Here is a 20,047-nt window from a genome sequence, read left to right as displayed (position 1 = left end):
TTCCTGCAAACACATAACATTGCTGCAATTAAGACAAGATAGACCAAAAATTCGACGTGACATTTAAATTAGCTGATTTTATAGTTGTTATAAACGAGTCAACGCAACAACACGACAGTTTGAGCAGGTTAAAGATGGTATATTTGAAGACTACGGGGGACAAATATAAAAAAAACTGTATTTACAACAAACAGTAGTGTGTGTTTTGAAAGCAAAATTGAAGCACTTCTAAGACAACTGCAAATAGGAACTCCTTAAGAAACAATTTGTCTCTGAAACATGCAATGAAACAGAACACATGAGAAACCACAGGCACCTTATAATGCATGCGTAGTTTGAAAAATATTTGCATGCGATATGAGATAAATTGAGTCAAGTTTTCAAATTCGAATACTGAACACTTTTGGAGTTTAACGTGGAAGAGATATAAAACCTTTTTAAGTTCAAAATGACCAAAGTACAAAAGTATAAAGCATGAGATAATACCTTGGGTGACGTTAATATTTATGAATGATAATTTTCAAATGCAATGACAACTAATAACAATAATTTGACATTAATAGCACTTAATTTAAAATGTTTGGATTGGTAAAACGGTCTATTCAAAATTTTGTTTTATGTTTTTAAAATGCAATCCCAGCCATAGTTTTTAAAGTGGGTCTAATTGTAATCCATAAAATCAAACTGCGAAATATTGTAGTATCTTTTTGACAGTTATTATGTGGTGACAATAATATACACTAACAAGTCATACAAAAGCAGTGGAAAGAAACAAAAAATGTGTTGCATTTTGTAATAGTAACCAATAATAGGCAACATGTAAGTTTAAGATGCGGCAACAAAACACCAATTTATGGTATACAAATGCTTAAGGATGCACAAAAGACTGCAATCTGACTTGATTATTTGAGTATCCATCAAGGTGCCTATAAACATATTGCAGGTATCCATGGTGACAAATTTTGAAGAGATTGTTTTGTAAATTGCCATGGCAATCACTAGAGAGGTTTTCGAAGTTTCCATGGTGACATGCAACAGATTTGGAATTGAACAACACAAATGGAAAAAAACGTTGGGATAGAACATTGAAATGGCTTTTAATTTTTCTTTCTTTAACCCCCAAATGTCGAAAGTGGGCATTTTGTGTGAGGAAAGTAGAACCTGAGGCCTAGATGTCAATTGCAAATTTGTAATAAAACTCAGTACACCGCGAAACTGTTCAGTGCAGAGCAATGCATTCCTGGCCTTAATTTAATCCTTTTGTTTATACATAGGTCAGTGCAACAAGCAACCAACTTACCACAAATTTGTTGGGAGTCATAAGTCAGACACTACTTGTTAAATAAGGTGCAGCGGTCTAACTTGGTTCAGTACAATTGCATATTCCATTTCCCAGCTTGTTCGTGCAAATAATCCGCACATTTTCTCACGGTATAGGGTAACATATGATAAGGAATTGTTTAGTTATCAGTATGCAGTAAAATAAAACACACAAAAATCAGTCAGGCAGAGAAAACGAAAAACTTGTGTTTTAGAAAGAATTGCACAACTAAACAAACACTACTTGACTACAAAAAATGGATCTATTAACAGTTTGAACTGCAGTGCATGTGGAAATTTTGAGTCATACAAAAACTCAACGCATTCGATCGATAACAAGCAGCACAGTTACCTAGATAAAGTCTGCTAATGCAAAAAAAGATTGAAGAAAAAAGGAGACTTTTCTAATGCAAGCAGTTACAGAAATTGTGCAGCATTAACTTAGAGGGTGACCAGTGGTTCTTAACCTTAGTTCAAATTAAGGCTATAAGGGTTTTATTTAAATTACAAAAAATCGTAAGTTTAGTGAAAGAGGGAAATAATTATGGGTTTGAAGTGCTTGACATATATTGGTTTCCACACTGGCTCAATAACACATACAAGGTAATTAGATGGTAAGGGGTAATTTAAAATGACTGACAATATATTCTTGTCTTTGTGTTTATTTCCTTTCTTTCAAAGGACACAATATTCTCTGGAAGCTCATCAACCAAGGAATTGTTGTGTTAAGATTTTAGCTGCAACCAAAGGAACTTTTTGAAAATACTCAGACCTATACTCTACCATTTGGGGGACACTCAGATTCCAAAAGTAATTAAGAGAGTAGGACCAAAAAAATTGGTACCTACTGTTGTATTAGTTAATTTAATAAACAAATAAGTTAAAGAAAGCAGTAAAGTCTTTCTGCTGAAGTTGATAAAAATCAAATGTTTATTTTTTGGGAATTTGTTAAAGATTTTTGTGCCTGTAGATATTCTGACTTTGACTTTTGAAAGAAACCTTCACAAGAAACTTTAGCTACTAAAAAACACATATATGATCACAGTTAAAAAAATAAATATAAAAAGAGTCTAGCATCAAATTTTAGGTAGGTGGCAGTCACGTCAGTTTCTCATCATCTCTGGAAACTTTGAATGACTTTGCACAATCATTGAAGTCAGAGGAATGGAGTTTTTTCCACATGTCCACCATTTCTTCACTATTCAGTTTGTGAAGTGTCATAATCTCATGATATATGCAAATGTCCTTTGGCCGGTTGACGCCCCAACTTTTGAAACCCTTGTGATTCTGAGGTTTCATTCCAAGTTTTTTTAAGCAAACTCCAAGGAAAGCATCGTCTATTGGAATTATAGGCGTCACTTTAGTCACTTCAAATATTTTCTTTGATACAAGTGATGACATGACAAAACCTCCACCAGACACGTAAGGTGGATAATATTTTTCGTTCCAAAGGTTTGTTGAAACATAATATTTGCTTTTAGGGTCGGTTATGCGAGGAGAGGGGTAGAGCACGCTGCCAGCAAAAAGGTCTTTAGCTTGATCCTTGCTTAGCGAAAGGAGATAATCAACAATGTTGTCGATATTCACAAACACATCATCATCCCCCTATAAAGTAAAACAAAATGTCGTTAAACAAGCAAATATATACCATAAACCGTTACAATAAAGGGAACACATGGTCAAGCCAATAGATGATAAGCTGCAGACAGTGCACACTGTTTCAACCTATAAGGTATTATTAGTGCAGCTGGTGACGAGAGATTGGTCATATGAGAACACATTTATATCATATAAGAACACAACATACTCCTATATGTGTTGAGGGTGGTACTAGACAGTAAGGCCAACAGGGCAACACTAGGGCTAAACGGTTAAACAATCACAACAACCATTTCATGCCAAAGTGCATCGTCCTCTCCTGGGAACAACAACAATTTTGCCATGAAAACCATGAACCAAAAGTGTTTTGTTGCCATTAAAGTGCTGCTAAAAGCATTTGCAAAGCTGATATTAACTGCTACTTCTGGATTTTGTACAAGCACGAATAAAGTAATAAATTTACTGCCATATGTCAAACGAGGGGTGATGAATCAGACATGACCCTCATGTTCAGCAATGAATAATAAATTACCAGCAGTAAATGTTGTGACCTGACCTGGAGGCAGCTGCTAAATGCTGTTAATTAAACTTTAGCACCCCCCATAAATATTAATATAATGGGTGTTAGGGTATTTTGCTAATACATGCTCTTAACCTTGTTTAGGTTATGGCTAATGACATGTCAACAGTAAATTTACAGAAAGCAAATAACAGCTCATTTGTCAGTTGTTTAACAAATTGTATATTTTCATTTTGTTCTGGGTTTTAAACTACATTGATGTCAAATTGAACATAAAAACACAGATGTATGTATTTGCATTTGCTAATAAAACTTGGGAATTTGGCCTAAACAAGTGTCAAAAAATGGCTGAAATAAAAACAAAAATTTTCATTCTCAATTTTCTTTCTGTTTTTTTTTTTAAAGGCAGAAAGAGGATTTACTGAACTTATGTTAACAGTAGAAAATGAAATATATATGCCATACAGAGTTGTACAACAATCCTTACAGAAGTGGACATTATGATTGTGAAATGACAACAAGGACTCATTTGACAAGATTTGTTTTGTTACATATCATACCTACCTCACTATTTGCAAACATGCAACGAAACAATGCTTCATCATATGCGATCTGAGTCATGGAAATTTATGTTACAAATATATGCAAAGGGGTTGGTAGTGTATGAAGAATGAATAGGTCACTTTGTGATACCAATAACAAAGTATAGTTGGACAAACTGTGATAAATATGATTGCTTTTTGATTAAAATCGGACAAAATATAGCTTGCCCAACCACAAATAAATGAAAAAACAACTTTTATGATGCAGGTTTCATTTGGCCAGCAGAACCTGCGGGTTCAACCACTGTCTTATGCAACCAGGCGTACGCCCCAGATTCGTGCGGTCGGTTGCCATCCTACGACAGAAAACAACCAGAAAAATGTAACCATCATTCAAATAACAGGAGACTTGACTCGACAACCCACGTTTTTTTCGGTGTCCTTGCTGTTTACTTAACTGTCCAACAATGGAACTGTGATGACGAAGTGACCAAGCAAATAAAATTTTGACTTTGACTTTAAGAATAGGGTTTCATATTGGTGAAATGCATATCCGGGTGTAAGATTTACCTGATTTCAGACAACACAAAAGCAATATTTGTTCATTAAATAGACACAAAGATTTGAAATACCACTGCGCAAATATGCTTACATCACAGAGCCTATCAATTACCACGTTGCCCTTTTATTATCCATCCGTTTTTGAAAAATACTTTATGTAACATTTGTAGGTGCTATACTAATTAATTTGAATTTGGGGCTTGAAAAACTGGGCAGCAAAAAATTTGTGCTGCAATTGTGGCTATTTAACTAATTGATTTTTATTGCAACAAGTAGTAGTGTAATTGACATTCTATAGACAAGCACAAGTGAATGTTTGAGGCACTTTTTACAACTTGTAAACAGGTTTTACAACTCATATGTGACCATCAGTGATTGATTTTGTGCTTCTGTGAGGGTAAAACCGAATATATATTGGCCCCTAAAGCTCTTTTTAGGACATATATACTCTTCAAGCAATCAGGAATATGAATTAACCATTACCACAAACAAAATGTTGGTGTCAATTCTTTACTGCAAGAACATTAGACACAGGAAACAAAAAAAGACCTGATCATTTTATTGGATGATCATTATGATGAAACAGAGATTTAGAACCATGTGATTATTGGAACAATTGAGGACTTAGCACTTCCATGTAAAGGTCACACATACTTGCTACTTTGTCACCTATACAATATTTCACCATATCCGCTTAATATCTGACACCAATTAAACAATTTGAAATCAGCGAGCAATCTATACAGCTTTATAGTTTTTGTGAAGTTCTGTGGCTATCTTCAACATATTTTAAATCACACAATTATTTTTAATAGAAATGTCCAATAAAATGCATATTCTGTTTGGCCAAATGCATGTGAAGCAACAATATATTGATAATAGTATAAACCACAAGGAAGTAACGGTAAAAAAGGAAACTGCATCGTTTAGGGAGTCCTTTAAAACATTTCAAGCATTGTAGGAAATGATTCATAACAACATGCTCGAGAATATAAAACCTTTCTGTTAAGTCACATGGATATAATATTTCAAGCCAGTGATTCCCAACCTGGGGTTTGGAGACCCCTAAAATGCTTTCAGGGGTTTTGCCAATGCAACATGTGAGCAAGTTTAATAGAGTAAAGGCCATTGAAACAAAGTTTACGGGTAAATTTATAAAACGAGTACTAAAAAGTTCAGAGCCATGCTTGAGTTAGCTTAAGAGTGTGTTGTTGTGAAGTATTTGCGACAACTGAGGCCTGAAACCACCTAAAATACTTTGTTAAACCATTTTTCACATTTTAACCTACCGAAACTTTGTCAGGAAAACCTTTGGAAAGGAAGTACTTGAAAACAATGGCCCTGTTCATGCCTTTCTCTGCAAGAAGCTTGGCTAATTTTACTCCACATTTGCATGTACCAGTCTACTCCATGCAGTATCAACCTTTTTAAGACTATTTGGGAAACCATAAAGTTCTAGCACATATTTTATCGTTTATAAATAAATTATTTACATAAAATTTACTTTTATGAAAACAAATTACTTTTTCATACACTGTACCAAAGTTATTTAATCAGAATAATAAACCATATTGGTGCCTTTATCAGACCAGGAGGATAAAGTTATAGGCAGCTATGGCAAAATACAGTGGGAAAAGTTAAGTATTTTTGCACACACACATTTTAAGTCTGACAACTGGGAATAGCCTAAATGCCCCCTATATCACAAAAGAGCATAAAAGTGCAGATTTATGTGCCTGTAAACTATTGAACAATATGTCAAGTCAAATAAACATGCACTGCTTGGTTGACACTAAAAGTTGCAACAAAAACAAACAAGTTTTAAACCTGACACAAGAGTAAACTACTCAGCAATGTGTAAAGGTAAATAAACAAAATTTGATTGTATTTGCTTGACAAATAAAAACAGACCCTATGAAAACAAAAACTCCTACTACATATCTTTGTAATATATTGTCAAAACAGCTTGTGTACCTTAAAAATAAACTTGGTTTGTGAGCAATATGTTGTCATCCATCTCATGAACATTATATCCTTGATTGTGAGATTGCGAAAGGAATCATGAAAATCTCCCTGTATGATATCGTGGTATTCATTTCGTTCACGTTCCAAAAGTGCTTGCTTTTTCTTGTCGTCAGATTTTGCAACAAGAAAAATTCTAAAAAGTTGAACATTCATTAGTTATTTGTATTCTGCTTTCATTAGGATACATAAAAAAGCAATACATAATATCAATTTGATCTGAAAATTTGACTTAATACATATATGAACTTTATAATATTAATAGAGTTTTGTATGATACTTTTGTACATACAATATTATTTACTGCCACTGATTAGCTGCAGACAGTGCACACTGTTTCAACCAATAAGGTCTCATCAGTGGAGCTGGTGGCAAGAGATCGGCCGTACGAGCTAATGTAGCCACCTGCAAACTGGTAAGCCATATCTCACCAAGCTGTTTGATGCCACAATTGAGTATTATTGAGAGTAGAACTGGTCAAAAACAGTGTGCACTGTCTGCATTTTATCATGCATTGGTTCGACGCTTTTATACTACTAATTATTTATGTAAGTTTGGGTTGGCACCTTCGCATAATAACTCCATTGATAGTCGATTCATTGCCCCAAGTTAAACGAATCGATCTTCGTCTATCGAACTGAGCAGTTGTAGATTTTATGACAATCAGAAGGAAAACAGGAAGATCATTTCCTTCATCATCTTTGCATTTGTCAGGCTCATTAAAAATGTAGGGATAATATTTTTTCTGCAAAAATTAGACATAATTTTACCATTAAGCACCATAACACACTTAATGCCTTGTCACATGGGAATGCTTGGAAGGCCGGCCTTATTCGGAAAACTGTCTTCAATGAGCCTGACATACTATGATTTAAGTATTTTAAATAGAATGTGCAGACTGAGTTATCAAATAGGCGCTTTTGGCAAATAAAATAAATCAATACATGTCTTATTGCTTTTTATACAATACAATGGATGATGGTGGACAGTTGTACAAGTACAGTAGTGCTTTTGACATTAAGACAGTTGGCCCAACCTATGACATACTAACTTATGTTTAAAAAACGGGGAATTGGTCTCTAGAGCAGTGCTCTTCAACCTTTTTTGGTGTGGTGAACCCTTAAAGTTGTTGTGATGAACTCATGCACCCTGTTTACTTAAAAGGTAAACTGAGATAAATAGCGACATGAAAAATCGTTATGCATATCATCTTGTCAATTAACTCCAAGCATATGTTCGCGAAAGTATCAATATTTGATATCCTAACATTACCCGAATGTAACACAGCCACTTTCAAACTAGACACGGGGATAAACCATTTAAAAAGTTTACCTGGGTTATACATAAGTTAAAACCTACATCTTTTTTCTAATATCTTGAAAGTCAAATTATAATGGTTCATTAAAGGTTTGTGATGCACCTTTGTATACCTTTTCATACTGGTGCACCCCATGAATATTTTGCACACCGGTTGAAGAGCACTGCTCTAGAGCATCAAATCAAACACTTATTGAATTTATAAAAGAGTAGTTTCTGTAAAAAGGTTGGAAACCATTGCTCAGATCAAAACAAATTGCAAACTTCTGCAGAAGAGTTTAGGGTATTAATGCACCTGGGAATATACAAGCTGAGGTTTTCCATCAGCTGGTTTTGGTTTTTTCTCCTCTTCAACAAGTCTTGTTGTCTTTTCCTCCAGATTTCTATGGAGCACAGCTTTTTCGTGCTCCAGCCTCCGTACTGTATTCGACAGCTCCACAAATCTCACAGCGAAATAAAATAGGTTCGACACAAAAAGAAACAACACAAATGATTTGAAAGCACCATTACGGTATCTCCATAACATTGAGAGAAGTGCGACATTTCCACCACCAGAAATACTGTGGCCAGTTTTGACCGCCATGTCTTTGAAACCACCCTTTCAAGGAGGTAACTCTACATGTTTTCACTTCACTGTCACAGCATTATCATTTTAAAGTTACACCTAAACATATGAGACACAACTTCGTTTATTAAAAACTATAACATTTAAAAACCACAGTGTAAAAGCAAACTGAATTTGTCATATTTTAATTTACTTTTTTAGACAATTTAGACTTTTATAAATGCTGCAAAACGCTAATTGCAAACTGCTGCAAACGTTCAATTCTGCAAATTAAAGCTGTAAACAAAAGCTTTTTTTGTGAAACAAATCGCTTTGAAGGTCTGACAAGCCTTATAGCGCAATCTAATCTTAAAGTATAGGTCTACTGGGTTTTATCGGTCAAAGGAAACAATCTAAGAAAACTGCGTCAGTAAGTTTATCGAAAATTCGAAATACATTTTTGACAACCAATGAACTTGTATTCGTGCTTAGCAACAATATTCTACAATAATATTTATCATTATACGTAATTACAACATAACATTCATAATAATAAACAATCGTTCAAAATCAATACCAAACCGCTGAATTTCAAGTCATTATCTCATTCACTTGGTCAAGTCCAGAACCCCAGCGGTTTACTATTTTACCGAATGTAGTTGTCGCGTGTCGCGCACCGGACAAATATTCGGTAAGATATTATGACGGATTATTTAACAAGTTGTTTTTTAAATAACACATGTTTGGTCAATCAATTGTTTATAAAATTATTTCAATGCAAATAACTAAAACACGACCAATATCCAAGTTTGTTTTATTGTCGCCTAAATTGTACAGGTTTCTGCACATAGCTTGAAAGAAACTGGGACATATCTTCTCATCGCATTTTTATTCATGCATAACTGAGTTATCCATATTAAAAAAGTATAATATCCTGATCAACACATCACTTTTGTCATAGACTGTATAAAAACTCCATTGGCACTGTTTATTAAAATGAAATTGAGTCAAGAGTTTAGTTTTTGATGATAACACAGTACACACATTACCATGTGCATTTTGTCACATTTACTAATAACACTGCCTGCCGATATAAACACCCAAGTTGGTCAATTTTGTGCCAGTAGGTTTAATGTGGTGCAGACTGGCACAAAAAGAATATAACCCAAGACAGTTTTGCACCATATTTCAATTCAACAGAACATCAAGTGATAAAACAATGTTTAATTAAATTAAACAATGCTGTCAACAGAAAGGCACACAAAGAATGAAGCTACATACAAATAAAACCTATACCACAGTCTTATACAAGGTAAACACAATAAAAAAACAACGAAGTTTGAATACTAAAAAGAGCCAGAGAAAAGGGGATTCAATAGAAGGGTTGTACGGCAAAGAATTGTAAATTTGTAAAATTTGTGTCCCTCTGTGTAACTTGCCTGAATAGATTTGCACAGATTTAAAAATACACCCAATAAATCCTGGTCTTGCAGCAACAAACAATAATCCATACAAATTATTTTACCTGGTAAAATAAACTCAACTCAACCCATATCAAATTGAAGTTTAATAGGCAATTGATTACATTTTCAGCTTAATTAAAGCAACGTGAATGAACCCCAAAAAAACATCACTGAATTTAAACAAGGAAAAACAAACAAATTCAGGAAGTAGCAATTCAGCTGATCAGAAAATCACATTAAAAATTCGAAAGAAAAACATGAATCAATAAAAGGGCATACATCAGCAATTTGAAACATTTGTGAAGATCAGTTGTGAGTTGGAGATTATTAAACTAATCTACTGGAGTCTTGAAGACAGTTTGTGAGACTGTTTAAAACAATGAAGCTGGTTTTATTCATCATTGTAATTATTGTGGGCAAGGGAGTGGCACAGTTAGGTCCAGCAAATACACAAAATCAATGTGGACAGGTTCAAATTTGTGCTCCTTTGCCCAATCTTTATGGTCAGGAAGCACTTGCCCAAGGTAACAGTGTTTTTAATGTAATATACAAAAGTACTACTGCAGGTTTCTGCTAAGTTTATATTTCTTTGGCTAGAACAGTGGTTCTCAACCTTTCGTGGACGTGGCCCCCTAAAAGTATACTTTTGGGCCTCGTACCCCCTTCAAGTAACCCTGTAGGACCTGTGGCCCCCTTAAAAAATGTAAATGGAAATCTCATGTTGGAATTCAGTAGTTATTTTGACTTTAAACAGGTCGAACAGAGTAAACAAGAATCCGTAATCGTGAAAATCTCAATATAGACAAATAGTATGTGAAATAGTCGATTAAATTAGGGAATAAAGTTAAAAAGGAAATGGATTTTAGTGGGTGTTTCTGGTGAATCTACACCCGTGACCCCCTGGAACACAGCTTGTGCCCCCCTGGTGTCAAACTTCATTTAACTGCAAACCAATAAACATGAAACAGGCAATAACAAACATTTAAATCACAGAAAACAAACATTAAAACTGAAGAAAATTCTCATACAAAACCAAAAATTCTAATAACTATGTTATTTGAAGCACCATATTTAGCAATATAAACTGCAAGAGTCGTTTTGTTCCTTGTTTAGGTTTCAAAGGCCAAAAGGGTGATCCAGGAAGTCCAGGTTTAATGGGAATACCAGGAGGTAAGAAGGGTTGCATTGTTTAGACTCACATTTGTCAACTTTTTTTGAACATTTTTAGCTTCTGTTGATGGAAAGTTTGAAAGCAAAGTAGCAGAACTGAAAAAAGAAGTACAACAACTTAAAAACATCAAAAAACAAGGCAAAAGGAATTGGTTATATTAATACTTGAAACTGCAGTTTCAAGTGACCTTTGTAGTGAAAATAACAGCCTATTTAGTGAAATTTGGTTCAATAATTTTGGGCAATAACAACAGGTAGTTTAAAAACAGTAGATCTCGGTTAATCTGAGTCTTCTAAATCGTCATCTAATTCAAACAAACCTTGAGGCACAAGTGACATGTAATTTGGTAAGGCTTGAACTAATTGACTTTTTTGCAGAATCCGAACAGTTTTTTTGGTCCGGGTCAACCAAGGTTTAGTGTGATATTTATTGTTCATATTTTTTATGTTTAGTTTGTCCGTCTGTAACCTTCACTTTTCCACGCCACTTCCAAACAGAGGACTATGTCTGGTATCGCGGTTATGTACCAGGTCTTAAATCAGCAACCACTTGTTTTTGGACTGAAACTTCAAATATTCCAAGTGGTGCTGAATTTACAACTATTGCAAGTTATGCAATGTCCAGTACATATGGGAATGATCAGCTAATTTACTATAAATCCGACACATCAATGAACTTTGAAGTCCAAACTACACGGAAGATAGCTGCACTAAGAATTCCACATCTCCGTCTGGTAAGCAAGATAAGTGATATAGTAGTTAAAACCTGCAACGGTATAATGTGTAAGATTTGAGAACACATTAACCCTTTTTGCTAATTTCATAGTAAACAATAGCTACATACAAATATAAACAAAGTAGTTCTCTTCTTGCAAATTTATTGTTGGAAGTAACATTTTCATTAAGGTAGCAACCAGTAGTGGAATTCAAATTTTTTTGTCAGCTGGTTCTATCACAAAAGTTATATTTTTCAGCCGGTTCTGTTACAAAAAGTCCATTGACAGTAACCAGTAATGCTAGCCGGTTCGTTAATCTCACAAAATGTGGTAGACGGTTCTATAGAACCGGTGGGAACCGGACGAATCCCACAACTGGTAAAAACACTCACTGTGTCAAGCAAAATACAATAAATTGTGTACTCTTAATTAGGGATGCGCCGAGACGAGCCAGAACCCGAGTACTCGGTACCGAGCATCGCTGTTTTTAATGCTCGGTGCTCGGCCGAGCAGTTGCACAAACTGACCCGAGCATTAAATTTGCATATTCATGCCCTGCTAAGATACGTAATTAGTGTTCGAAAGGGTGTCTATGAACAAAAACAAATGATTTTTCAAATGTATTAGATGGTGGAAAAACGTGTACTTCCGAGGCCTGTACAGCTTAATACACCGCTGGTGACGTAAGAGACCTAGAAGAGCTAAAACGTAGAAAGGGGATTTTTTGTGACGTCATAATGCACCGAGCGTGCTCGGCCGAGCACCGAGCATTAACGTGAGATGCTCGGTGCTCGACCAAACAGAACATTTGCAGTTTTGGCACATCCCTACTCTTAATGCATAGCCAGGATTGCACAATCCAAACCTAACACTGACACTTGATTATATACAATACAAAATTTTCACAGTTTGTTTTTAGAGACATGTGTGTACATGGTTTAATTCAAGCCGTATGGGCGTTTACATGAATGGAAGACAACTTCATGCACAAACCAATACCGGTGGATCTTTTGCTGGAGGAGGGTCACTGATATTAGGACAAGAACAGGATTCAATTAATGCAGGAGGCCTCCAATCTAGACAATCATTCAGGTTCCAATGAATAAATAATATATATAGTAGATACCAGTAAAGATGAACATAAATCCTCAGCTGGGATCAGCCCTGAAGCGTCTAAATGGTAAAACAGCAATAGTATGTATTGATTGCAACATGACTGGCCAACACAACTAATCATATTAGTACAGAAAACAGAGAACCAACTCAATATCTCAATTTAATCTCACCTTTTTAGTGGTTCCATCAGTAACTTCATGATTTGGCCGAGGGTTCTAACTCACGACGAAATAAACGACATATTCCACAACTGCAGCTGTCCCACTGATCATGCCGTTGCTATGACGATGGACAGAGTGGAGCTACACGGTGATGCTGGCTACGAGATTCCCGATGTCTGTCCTGTATCTTCATGAGCATGTTTTGGAACAACCACTTAATATCACTGAAACATATACATGCACATACATTTTGTTAAGACACGCTGAGACTTGAATTGTTTTGCCATTATCTTACATATTTAGCAATGTGTATATTTAAACCATGATTTAATCATAAACATAACTGCCAAAGAACTTGTATATTATGCAGACATTTTCGATTTGTACTGATGATCACAAACAGCGATTGTTAAAGTGACTGCATTCTATATTCTATATACACATGTTCTCTGGCAGTTATGTTTATGATTAAATTACTTTTCATGTCCGTGTATATTGTTCCTAAATAAACCATGGTTGTTTTGTTAAGTTATAACATGTCAATAAAATAATGTGCAATACAGGATTTTATAAACCATTTTAAAAATTCAAATGTAAATATTGTTGAATATTTGGAGCATCTAACATTTTACATGTGGTTTGTAGATCAAGTAAATAAAATACCAAGTAGTCAATAAAGCCATGAAAATTAATAACAACAACTTGTTTTTTAAGTTTTAATTGGAAATTTACCAGTCACTTATCAAGAAGTGCAACCCAACAATTACAGCTATGATTAGTGGATACTTATTACAATGAGTCATCGACTAAGTGCTAAGTCATTAGGTTTTTGTGGAAAATTGCCAAAAAAACTCCCATCCTTAAGGCAGGTAACTTTGTTGTCAACAGATGAGTAGTAATATTTTGGCTCCTTCAAGCTGTTTTAATGCAGTGCTAATGCACTTTAATGTAGTAATGTTTTGATACATTTTAATGTAGTAATGTTTTGATACATTTTAATGTAGTAATGTTTTGATACATTTTAATGTAGTAATGTTTTGATACATTTTAATGTAGTAACGTTTTGATACATTTTAATGTAGTAATGTTTTGATACATTTTAATGTAGTAATGTTTTGATACATTTTAATGTAGTAATGTTTTGATACATTTTAATGTAGTAATGTTTTGATACATTTTAATGTAGTAATGTTTTGATACATTTTAATGTAGTAACGTTTTGATACATTTTAATGTAGTAATGTTTTGATACATTTTAATGTAGTAACGTTTTGATACATTTTAATGTAGTAATGTTTTGATACATTTTAATGTAGTAACGTTTTGATACATTTTAATGTAGTAATGTTTTGATACATTTTAATGTAGTAATGTTTTGATACATTTTAATGTAGTAATGTTTTGATACATTTTAATGTAGTAATGTTTTGATACATTTTAATGTAGTAACGTTTTGATACATTTTAATGTAGTAATGTTTTGATACATTTTAATGTAGTAATGTTTTGATACATTTTAATGTAGTAATGTTTTGATACATTTTAATGTAGTAACGTTTTGATACATTTTAATGTAGTAATGTTTTGATACATTTTAATGTAGTAACGTTTTGATACATTTTAATGTAGTAATGTTTTGATACATTTTAATAATGTAGTAATGTTTTGATACATTTTAATGTAGTAATGTTTTGATACATTTTAATGTAGTAACGTTTTGATACATTTTAATGTAGTAATGTTTTGATACATTTTAATGTAGTAATGTTTTGATACATTTTAATGTAGTAATGTTTTGATACATTTTAATGTAGTAACGTTTTGATACATTTTAATGTAGTAATGTTTTGATACATTTTAATGTAGTAACGTTTTGATACATTTTAATGTAGTAATGTTTTGATACATTTTAATGTAGTAATGTTTTGATACATTTTAATGTAGTAATGTTTTGATACATTTTAATGTAGTATGTTTTGATACATTTTAATGTAGTAATGTTTTGATACATTTTAATGTAGTAATGTTTTGATACATTTTAATGTAGTAACGTTTTGATACATTTTAATGTAGTAATGTTTTGATACATTTTAATGTAGTAACGTTTTGATACATTTTAATGTAGTAATGTTTTGATACATTTTAATGTAGTAATGTTTTGATACATTTTAATGTAGTAATGTTTTGATACATTTTAATGTAGTAATGTTTTGATACATTTTAATGTAGTAATGTTTTGATACATTTTAATGTAGTAATGTTTTGATACATTTTAATGTAGTAATGTTTTGATACATTTTAATGTAGTAATGTTTTGATACATTTTAATGTAGTAATGTTTTGATACATTTTAATGTAGTAATGTTTTGATACATTTTAATGTAGTAATGTTTTGATACATTTTAATGTAGTAATGTTTTGATACATTTTAATGTAGTAATGTTTTGATACATTTTAATGTAGTAATGTTTTGATACATTTTAATGTAGTAATGTTTTGATACATTTTAATGTAGTAATGTTTTGATACATTTTAATGTAGTAATGTTTTGATACATTTTAATGTAGTAATGTTTTGATACATTTTAATGTAGTAATGTTTTGATACATTTTAATGTAGTAATGTTTTGATACATTTTAATGTAGTAATGTTTTGATACATTTTAATGTAGTAATGTTTTGATACATTTTAATGTAGTAATGTTTTGATACATTTTAATGTAGTAATGTTTTGATACATTTTAATGTAGTAATGTTTTGATACATTTTAATGTAGTAATGTTTTGATACATTTTAATGTAGTAATGTTTTGATACATTTTAATGTAGTAATGTTTTGATACATTTTAATGTAGTAATGTTTTGATACATTTTAATGTAGTAATGTTTTGATACATTTTAATGTAGTAATGTTTTGATACATTTTAATGTAGTAATGTTTTGATACATTTTAATGTAGTAATGTTTTGATACATTTTAATGTAGTAATGTTTTGATACATTTTAATGTAGTAATGTTTTGATACATTTTAATGTAGTAATGTTTTGATACATTTTAATGTAGTAATGTTTTGATACATTTTAATGTAGTAATGTTTTGATACATTTTAATGTAGTAATGTTTTGATACATTTTAATGTAGTAATGTTTTGATACATTTTAATGTAGTAATGTTTTGATACATTTTAATGTAGTAATGTTTTGATACATTTTAATGTAGTAATGTTTTGATACATTTTAATGTAGTAATGTTTTGATACATTTTAATGTAGTAATGTTTTGATACATTTTAATGTAGTAATGTTTTGATACATTTTAATGTAGTAATGTTTTGATACATTTTAATGTAGTAATGTTTTGATACATTTTAATGTAGTAATGTTTTGATACATTTTAATGTAGTAATGTTTTGATACATTTTAATGTAGTAATGTTTTGATACATTTTAATGTAGTAATGTTTTGATACATTTTAATGTAGTAATGTTTTGATACATTTTAATGTAGTAATGTTTTGATACATTTTAATGTAGTAATGTTTTGATACATTTTAATGTAGTAATGTTTTGATACATTTTAATGTAGTAATGTTTTGATACATTTTAATGTAGTAATGTTTTGATACATTTTAATGTAGTAATGTTTTGATACATTTTAATGTAGTAATGTTTTGATACATTTTAATGTAGTAATGTTTTGATACATTTTAATGTAGTAATGTTTTGATACATTTTAATGTAGTAATGTTTTGATACATTTTAATGTAGTAATGTTTTGATACATTTTAATGTAGTAATGTTTTGATACATTTTAATGTAGTAATGTTTTGATACATTTTAATGTAGTAATGTTTTGATACATTTTAATGTAGTAATGTTTTGATACATTTTAATGTAGTAATGTTTTGATACATTTTAATGTAGTAATGTTTTGATACATTTTAATGTAGTAATGTTTTGATACATTTTAATGTAGTAATGTTTTGATACATTTTAATGTAGTAATGTTTTGATACATTTTAATGTAGTAATGTTTTGATACATTTTAATGTAGTAATGTTTTGATACATTTTAATGTAGTAATGTTTTGATACATTTTAATGTAGTAATGTTTTGATACATTTTAATGTAGTAATGTTTTGATACATTTTAATGTAGTAATGTTTTGATACATTTTAATGTAGTAATGTTTTGATACATTTTAATGTAGTAATGTTTTGATACATTTTAATGTAGTAATGTTTTGATACATTTTAATGTAGTAATGTTTTGATACATTTTAATGTAGTAATGTTTTGATACATTTTAATGTAGTAATGTTTTGATACATTTTAATGTAGTAATGTTTTGATACATTTTAATGTAGTAATGTTTTGATACATTTTAATGTAGTAATGTTTTGATACATTTTAATGTAGTAATGTTTTGATACATTTTAATGTAGTAATGTTTTGATACATTTTAATGTAGTAATGTTTTGATACATTTTAATGTAGTAATGTTTTGATACATTTTAATGTAGTAATGTTTTGATACATTTTAATGTAGTAATGTTTTGATACATTTTAATGTAGTAATGTTTTGATACATTTTAATGTAGTAATGTTTTGATACATTTTAATGTAGTAATGTTTTGATACATTTTAATGTAGTAATGTTTTGATACATTTTAATGTAGTAATGTTTTGATACATTTTAATGTAGTAATGTTTTGATACATTTTAATGTAGTAATGTTTTGATACATTTTAATGTAGTAATGTTTTGATACATTTTAATGTAGTAATGTTTTGATACATTTTAATGTAGTAATGTTTTGATACATTTTAATGTAGTAATGTTTTGATACATTTTAATGTAGTAATGTTTTGATACATTTTAATGTAGTAATGTTTTGATACATTTTAATGTAGTAATGTTTTGATACATTTTAATGTAGTAATGTTTTGATACATTTTAATGTAGTAATGTTTTGATACATTTTAATGTAGTAATGTTTTGATACATTTTAATGTAGTAATGTTTTGATACATTTTAATGTAGTAATGTTTTGATACATTTTAATGTAGTAATGTTTTGATACATTTTAATGTAGTAATGTTTTGATACATTTTAATGTAGTAATGTTTTGATACATTTTAATGTAGTAATGTTTTGATACATTTTAATGTAGTAATGTTTTGATACATTTTAATGTAGTAATGTTTTGATACATTTTAATGTAGTAATGTTTTGATACATTTTAATGTAGTAATGTTTTGATACATTTTAATGTAGTAATGTTTTGATACATTTTAATGTAGTAATGTTTTGATACATTTTAATGTAGTAATGTTTTGATACATTTTAATGTAGTAATGTTTTGATACATTTTAATGTAGTAATGTTTTGATACATTTTAATGTAGTAATGTTTTGATACATTTTAATGTAGTAATGTTTTGATACATTTTAATGTAGTAATGTTTTGATACATTTTAATGTAGTAATGTTTTGATACATTTTAATGTAGTAATGTTTTGATACATTTTAATGTAGTAATGTTTTGATACATTTTAATGTAGTAATGTTTTGATACATTTTAATGTAGTAATGTTTTGATACATTTTAATGTAGTAATGTTTTGATACATTTTAATGTAGTAATGTTTTGATACATTTTAATGTAGTAATGTTTTGATACATTTTAATGTAGTAATGTTTTGATACATTTTAATGTAGTAATGTTTTGATACATTTTAATGTAGTAATGTTTTGATACATTTTAATGTAGTAATGTTTTGATACATTTTAATGTAGTAATGTTTTGATACATTTTAATGTAGTAATGTTTTGATACATTTTAATGTAGTAATGTTTTGATACATTTTAATGTAGTAATGTTTTGATACATTTTAATGTAGTAATGTTTTGATACATTTTAATGTAGTAATGTTTTGATACATTTTAATGTAGTAATGTTTTGATACATTTTAATGTAGTAATGTTTTGATACATTTTAATGTAGTAATGTTTTGATACATTTTAATGTAGTAATGTTTTGATACATTTTAATGTAGTAATGTTTTGATACATTTTAATGTAGTAATGTTTTGATACATTTTAATGTAGTAATGTTTTGATACATTTTAATGTAGTAATGTTTTGATACATTTTAATGTAGTAATGTTTTGATACATTTTAATGTAGTAATGTTTTGATACATTTTAATGTAGTAATGTTTTGATACATTTTAATGTAGTAATGTTTTGATACATTTTAATGTAGTAATGTTTTGATACATTTTAATGTAGTAATGTTTTGATACATTTTAATGTAGTAATGTTTTGATACATTTTAATGTAGTAATGTTTTGATACATTTTAATGTAGTAATGTTTTGATACATTTTAATGTAGTAATGTTTTGATACATTTTAATGTAGTAATGTTTTGATACATTTTAATGTAGTAATGTTTTGATACATTTTAATGTAGTAATGTTTTGATACATTTTAATGTAGTAATGTTTTGATACATTTTATGTAGTAATGTTTTGATACATTTTAATGTAGTAATGTTTTGATACATTTTAATGTAGTAATGTTTTGATACATTTTAATGTAGTAATGTTTTGATACATTTTAATGTAGTAATGTTTTGATACATTTTAATGTAGTAATGTTTTGATACATTTTAATGTAGTAATGTTTTGATACATTTTAACTGTAGTAATGTTTTGATACATTTTAATGTAGTATGTTTTGATACATTTTAATGTAGTAATGTTTTGATACATTTTATGTAGTAATGTTTTGATACATTTTAATGTAGTAATGTTTTGATACATTTTAATGTAGGTAATGTTTTTGATACATTTTAATGTAGTAATGTTTTGATACATTTTAATGTAGTAATGTTTTGATACATTTTAATGTAGTAATGTTTTGATACATTTTAATGTAGTAATGTTTTGATACATTTTAATGTAGTAATGTTTTGATACATTTTAATGTAGTAATGTTTTG

At 30.2% G+C, this 20,047-nt stretch overlaps 3 protein-coding genes across 3 annotated transcripts; 2 read left to right on the top strand and 1 right to left on the bottom strand.

Moving 5' to 3' along the window:
* Positions 1–118: 118 nt before the first annotated feature.
* Positions 119–8,578, bottom strand: LOC145218551 (beta-1,3-galactosyltransferase 1-like). Its single transcript, XM_080085969.1, has 4 exons — positions 8,177–8,578; positions 7,131–7,309; positions 6,517–6,700; positions 119–2,925 (listed from the first exon to the last, which is right to left on the bottom strand). The coding sequence occupies exons 1-4, from the start codon at positions 8,462–8,464 to the stop codon at positions 2,419–2,421; spliced, it is 1,158 nt and encodes a 385-aa protein (XP_079942095.1). The 5' UTR covers positions 8,465–8,578; the 3' UTR covers positions 119–2,418.
* Positions 8,579–9,723: 1,145 nt separating this feature from the next.
* LOC145218334 (uncharacterized) lies at positions 9,724–11,352 on the top strand. The gene is made up of 3 exons (XM_080085743.1): positions 9,724–10,412; positions 11,002–11,058; positions 11,117–11,352. The coding sequence occupies exons 1-3, from the start codon at positions 10,268–10,270 to the stop codon at positions 11,218–11,220; spliced, it is 306 nt and encodes a 101-aa protein (XP_079941869.1). The 5' UTR covers positions 9,724–10,267; the 3' UTR covers positions 11,221–11,352.
* A 269-nt stretch (positions 11,353–11,621) lies between these two features.
* On the top strand, positions 11,622–13,734 carry LOC145218333 (C-reactive protein-like). Its single transcript, XM_080085741.1, has 3 exons — positions 11,622–11,792; positions 12,694–12,866; positions 13,069–13,734. Exons 1-3 carry the CDS (start codon positions 11,676–11,678, stop codon positions 13,244–13,246), a joined length of 468 nt encoding a protein of 155 aa, XP_079941867.1. The 5' UTR covers positions 11,622–11,675; the 3' UTR covers positions 13,247–13,734.
* The last annotated feature ends 6,313 nt before the right edge of the window (positions 13,735–20,047 follow it).

Source organism: Phallusia mammillata, chromosome 3 (genome assembly GCF_965637545.1).
Source record: "Phallusia mammillata chromosome 3, kaPhaMamm4.hap1.1, whole genome shotgun sequence".
Lineage (NCBI taxonomy): Eukaryota > Metazoa > Chordata > Ascidiacea > Phlebobranchia > Ascidiidae > Phallusia > Phallusia mammillata.
This window is presented reverse-complemented; position numbering and strand designations above follow the sequence as displayed.

Coding starts and splice junctions, on each gene's coding strand:
- LOC145218551 (XM_080085969.1), bottom strand. CDS start 8,464: ATGGCGGTCAAAACTGGCCACAGTATTTCTGGTGGTGGAAATGTCGCA. Junction 7,310..8,176: donor CTCAGCTTGTATATTCCCAG/GTGCATTAATAC, acceptor TAATTTTTGCAG/AAAAAATATTATCCCTACAT. Junction 6,701..7,130: donor AATGGAGTTATTATGCGAAG/GTGCCAACCCAA, acceptor TCAACTTTTTAG/AATTTTTCTTGTTGCAAAAT.
- LOC145218334 (XM_080085743.1), top strand. CDS start 10,268: ATGAAGCTGGTTTTATTCATCATTGTAATTATTGTGGGCAAGGGAGTG. Junction 10,413..11,001: donor TCAGGAAGCACTTGCCCAAG/GTAACAGTGTTT, acceptor TTCCTTGTTTAG/GTTTCAAAGGCCAAAAGGGT. Junction 11,059..11,116: donor TTTAATGGGAATACCAGGAG/GTAAGAAGGGTT, acceptor GAACATTTTTAG/CTTCTGTTGATGGAAAGTTT.
- LOC145218333 (XM_080085741.1), top strand. CDS start 11,676: ATGTCCAGTACATATGGGAATGATCAGCTAATTTACTATAAATCCGAC. Junction 11,793..12,693: donor GAATTCCACATCTCCGTCTG/GTAAGCAAGATA, acceptor GTTTGTTTTTAG/AGACATGTGTGTACATGGTT. Junction 12,867..13,068: donor CAATCTAGACAATCATTCAG/GTTCCAATGAAT, acceptor TCACCTTTTTAG/TGGTTCCATCAGTAACTTCA.